The sequence below is a fragment of the Vicugna pacos genome, chromosome 3 (assembly GCF_048564905.1).
Source record: "Vicugna pacos chromosome 3, VicPac4, whole genome shotgun sequence".
Lineage (NCBI taxonomy): Eukaryota > Metazoa > Chordata > Mammalia > Artiodactyla > Camelidae > Vicugna > Vicugna pacos.
Window position 1 is genome coordinate 16635369 of NC_132989.1, and position 5176 is coordinate 16640544.

A 5176-nucleotide genomic window follows, 5' to 3' on the forward strand; every position below is an offset into this window, starting at 1 on the left:
ATGAAAAAACGTATACGATACAAAGAAAAAGGCTTATCATCAACAGGGCTTTCCCAGCAATTAGAAAGTAAGGCTGAGAAGAGGGGGTACTTCGAATGATCCCCAAGTCTAAGCAACAAGGAAATCAGTGCTACAGAGCGAGACAGGAAATGAGAACATCAGTGTGTTTTAAGGGACAGACGGGAAGTCCACATAAACGTCTGCTGAGCTGAACATTATAAAGAGGGCATCTGCTGGAAGTGACTTACAGGTAGTTAAATCTCTTCTCAAAGAAAAGCTATAGGTTGTAGCTACAGATTGTAGAGGTCCTAACACGGAGGTTATATATATTTTTTCCTGATGGATTGACTGATTGACTGAACACCCTTACTCTGGTATGGTTCCTGTACAGTACACTACACATATTCCAGTTGTACAGTTTGATGAATTCTGACAGATGTATACACCCATGAAACCACCACCACAATCAAGATAGCTAACATTTACACAGAGATTATATTGCCAGCTACGGGAATGCATGAGACCCCCCAGTGTCAAAAGAGAAGAGGAATCAAGTTTAGAATCTTTCTTTGGAGGCATCAACATTCAGAGGAAGTCAGGAAAATAAGGGCCATTGAAAGAAACCAAAAAACAAGAGTCAAGTAGTCAGGTCGATACTAGAAGCGGGAGGAAAGATGATCCAAAGGAGCTGAAAATTACAAGCAGAGTGGAGGTGTCTCAGGGGGCGATTACCCTGAAGTAGTCAAGTAAGGTAGTAAATTATATTATGCTAACCCGTACTTGGCATCCTCTCTTCCTGTAGAATTGAACATGCCCTTCCTAAGTGAGTTAGGCATGTCATGTGACTTGCTTAGGTCAATGAAACAGGACAGGGTCACTTCCAAGGGGAAGCTTTGAAAATTAGCCCATGGTGCACAAAGCACTCTTTCCTATGTGCCATGATGATCAGAAATGCTCCAAAGACTGTCCCATCAGCTCTGGGTCACAGAATTCAGGCTATGGGGGAGAGTGACAGCCAACTCAGGTGGCCATATAGTGCGAGAAAAAATATTAAAATGCTGTGGATGTAAGCCCTGAGATGTGCACTTATTTATCACCACGGCTAGGTAAGCTAGTCTATTCTTACTAGACTCAGGTAAAATGAGGAAGGAAAACAGAAGTTACACAAAGTTCAACAATTCTAGTTGTCAACAAATATGCAGGTTATGAAATGGCCGGAATCAAGACAATCTTCACAGAGGAGACGGCAGTTAAAATTATGTTAGTCAGGAAATAACCGGGAAAGAGATGCTTGAAACAGAGAGAATGTAATGCACAGAACTGATCTGACAGACAATGGGAGACCTAAAAAATCAAACAGGTGATGGTGAGGCAACCTAGAAGCTGATGATGGCAGGAAATCCCTAGAACCTCAGCTGGAGAGACAACAAGGAGATGGTACAAGCAGAGCCCGGGGAATGGAGTCACCTGGCAAAAGCTGCAACCCACACAGATCCATCTAGCAGGGCTTGGCGGCTCAGACATAGTGCAAGCACTTCCAGAGACTTCTCCCAAAGGGAGACAGAAAGGAGGCCACACTCTGGCCTTGCCCCTTTTCCAACCTCCTATCTCCTGCCTGGGCCTCACAGCCCAAAGCTCAACTGGCCTGGGAACCTGAGGAAAGAAACCTGAGGGATCAGCATCATGTCCCCTCCCTTTGCCCAACATGGAGCTGAGCACGGGGACCACAGGGAATGGACCTCAGGACAAATAGTCCAAGACTGGAACAAGCCCCAGGTTGGAGGCAGACCCGGGACGACTTTCCAGGGGGGAAGAAACTCGATTGTTCGTTAAGGCATGAAAGTATTAGCAGCAAATAGATTTAGTTATCTTTTCAGCACGGCTAGAGCTGGAGCACACGTGAAGAAAGGAGTACTGATGAGGCTAGACATGGAAGCAAAGGCCAGATCGGAAAGACCTTGGATGCCATGCTGAGGAGCTTGAAAACTATCTTCTATGGGGTTGTATAGGGCTATAATTATGTCTTGGAAAAGATAATCCTGGAATCACTGTAAACGGTAGCATGGGGGAAGGGAAAGGACGTTTCAGAGCCCATTTGCCAGAGAATGACTGGTGGCAGGGTCTCTGAAGCCTTGGAGTGGCCCTAATACAAAAGCAAACTTAACAGGAACCTGCATACTGGGGATGTAGACTCCGAACCAGTGAGGTTTGGAAGAACTTAGTCAGACAATACTTTGAAAATTCTATTCTATTTCATGTTTTAACATTTCTGTAGGCAAGGTCTAACAAGTCAGACAGAGAAAAACAAATAATGTATGATATCACTTATATGAGGAATCTAAAAAATACAACCAACTAGTGAACAGAACAAAAAAGAAACAGACTCACAGATGTGGAGAACAAACTAGGGGTTACCAGTTAGGGGAGGGAAGGTGGGCAGGGCAACATAGGGGTAGGGCCCTAAGAGATACAAACTATTATGCATGAAATAAATAAGCTACAAGGTTACACTGTACAACACAGGGAATATAGCTAACATTTTATAATAAGTATAAATGGAGTATAATCTTTAAAATTGTGTATCAGTACATTGCACCCCTGAAACATATAATATTATATATATCAACTATATGTCAATTAAAAAATTTTTAAATGTCTTCTGAAGTAGGGGAATAGGCATGTGAGGAGTTTGGAAACAATGTCAGATAAAGAACAGTTGATGAAAATGGAGACGTTCGAGTTAGAGACAAGGGGAGGGAAAGAATGATACGACTTACTGAAAATGTGAGTTCTCTTTATCAGAACAGGCTCTCTGGAGTTTATGACCCAAGGAAAAGATTATCTGGTTATCCCCTTCTGAACAGAGCCCCCCAAATGAAAACAGGACAAACTAAAATCACTTCATTGCTTTATTCATTCTCTATGGGGGTCACTACATTTGAAGAAGGAAGGAGAGCGCCATCCCCTCCCACCTCTGCTCCTGCTCTGCTCCGCTGTCACACCAGATACGAGAGGGCCTCCTGAAAATCAAAAGGACAGTGGTAAAAACAACACCAGTTTACCTGTCATTAGCACCTTTCCAGAAATAGTCACTATCCTATTTCACCACCATGTCACTGACAAGGAAAGGGAAGCTCTGAGTGGTTAAGTCCCATCCAGAACCACAGAGCTGGGAAGTGGCCCACATTTCACAACTAGAACACAGGTCTCTGTCCTTCCAAAATCCCTTCTACAAGTGTGGACACTGAGCTTTCCTTGAGATTCCAGGACATGGAAATTTTGTGTGAGGAGAGTCAGCAAAGGGGAAATACAGGTTCACACATGAGGACAGGGTTGGGTGGGAGTCAGGGGAGAGGGTGGGCATTCAGGGTGACTAGGTCCTGCCCTTTGACAAGTTAGCCTCACAGGTCATAGTTACCAGCAGTTTCTTCACGGAATCCGCAGCCTCCGGTCCCAGCTCATTCACACATTTCCTCAGCCCGTCCAGAAGGTGCTCAACAGAAATGCCCAGAGTTTCCAGAAGTAGCTTTAATGGGCTCAAGCTGGGGAGAATTTTGTCCACAGGTAAAGGTACGACATCGTTGACAGGAGCTGCCAAACCACTGAGGAGGAAGGCGGTGGCTGTAGAGCAAAAGAGACCCCGCGTAAAACAGGCACTTCCAGCTCTGGTGACCTCAGCTGGTCCACGCTGTCCATCAGTGGCTTCATCCCAGCCCCACTCATCTCGATCTTCCAGGAAAACTTCTGCTTCGGGACCTTTGTACGTGCCATTCCAACTGTCTAGAACGTTGCTTCCCCAGATAGCTACACATCTTTCTTCCTCCCATCATTCGGTCTCTCCTCCAACGTTACCTTCTCAGGGACGTACCTACAAGAGCATCACCTGTCACCCTCAGTCTCCCTCTTCTCCCACCAATACCTGAAATATCAAATCTTTGGTTATTTCTGTATTTTGCTTCATTCTGCCACTGGAATGTAGGCCCATGAGAATAAGCAATTAATGTTTTATTCACACTGTACTACATGCCTAGATCAGACCCTGGCATGTGGGAAGCACCAGATAGATACTGGAGACTGACTGGCCAGGGATGCACTTTGCCCACGGCTGTCTTCACGGCCCACAAGTTTGAAGCCAAAGGGGAGAGAATATAATGAACCTCCACTTGCAGACAAGTCTTAGCCCCCCTGCCAGACAGTAAGAACCTTGAGAACAATATTCACGTCTGATTCAGGTCTGAACTGGCCAGTTTCTATCCAGTGCCCAACAGGTTATAGCCATTCAGTCGATATCCACTGATTGTGTGAACAGATACATGTGGCCATGTCTCAAGAGAACCACCTTGGCAACCTGACTAGAGATGAGAGCAAGAATGACTCCGTACAGTTACAGACACATAAAGGAAAGAAGGTACAAAGTCAGATCCGGACTCAAAATTAAGAACAATTAACGGTGACCAGTGTTCACTAATGAAGGGTTTGCTGACCCTCAGCGGGAGCTGGGTAACTTCTTGTGTAGGAGCCACCAGGGAGACCTGTACTGGGTTAGAGCTTGGAGCTGGGAGTGGGGGCAGCTGAAATCCCTTCCAACCTTACCATTCTGTGGTTCTAAACTCCCTCCACCATGTTCCACTGGGAGCCTAGGCTTCCTAGTTGTGTTCCTGTTAACAGAAAAGTCGAGAAATACCGTATGTTCCCGGCTACTTACCAGAGTAACTGCAAATGCTGATGGTCACCAGCAGGAACACAGTGACCAGCTTCATGGTACGTTACCTGGGATATTTACCTGCAGTTTAAAATTAAACTGGAAAACCTAGTGAACCCACCGAGCCAGTGGTTCCACTTGCTGTACCAAGTGTGGCAGCTGCTCTTGCACACACACATATTTATACGCCCATCGAGGGCCTGAGTTTCAATCACAACCACTTGACTCGCCCCAGAGTTGAAGAGCGTGAAGGTCACGTTTCTCACTAAACAAATTGGTGTTTTTTTCCGCATTCCCTCATGTTCTCATGAGAAATAAAGCCCTAACTTACAGCACTCTCAAGGACCTCTGGCACAAGCTCTTCCCAAGAGATGATGGTGGGAAGCAAAGAGCATTAAGGCCTTCTTTTGGAAGAATTCTGAAAAGAAGGGAAGGTTATATTGGGATTAAAGGGAATGAAAATTCTGGTGCTTC

The 5176-nt window shown here is 45.3% G+C and overlaps 1 protein-coding gene across 1 annotated transcript; it reads right to left on the reverse strand.

The window, feature by feature from the left end:
* Positions 1–2896: 2896 nt before the first annotated feature.
* SCGB3A2 (secretoglobin family 3A member 2) lies at positions 2897–4858 on the reverse strand. Its single transcript, XM_072955241.1, has 3 exons — positions 4706–4858; positions 3419–3621; positions 2897–3020 (listed from the first exon to the last, which is right to left on the reverse strand). Exons 1-3 carry the CDS (start codon positions 4758–4760, stop codon positions 2997–2999), a joined length of 282 nt encoding a protein of 93 aa, XP_072811342.1. The 5' UTR covers positions 4761–4858; the 3' UTR covers positions 2897–2996.
* Positions 4859–5176: the final 318 nt, after the last annotated feature.

What these genes read in the sequence shown, in the direction of transcription:
- SCGB3A2 (XM_072955241.1), bottom strand. Translation starts at nt 4,760, where the DNA reads ATGAAGCTGGTCACTGTGTTCCTGCTGGTGACCATCAGCATTTGCAGT. An exon ending in CAGCATTTGCAGTTACTCTG is followed by an intron (nt 3,622 to 4,705) that starts GTAAGTAGCCGG and finishes TTTGCTCTACAG; the next exon opens with CCACCGCCTTCCTCCTCAGT. An exon ending in ATTCCGTGAAGAAACTGCTG is followed by an intron (nt 3,021 to 3,418) that starts GTAACTATGACC and finishes TTTGATTTTCAG; the next exon opens with GAGGCCCTCTCGTATCTGGT.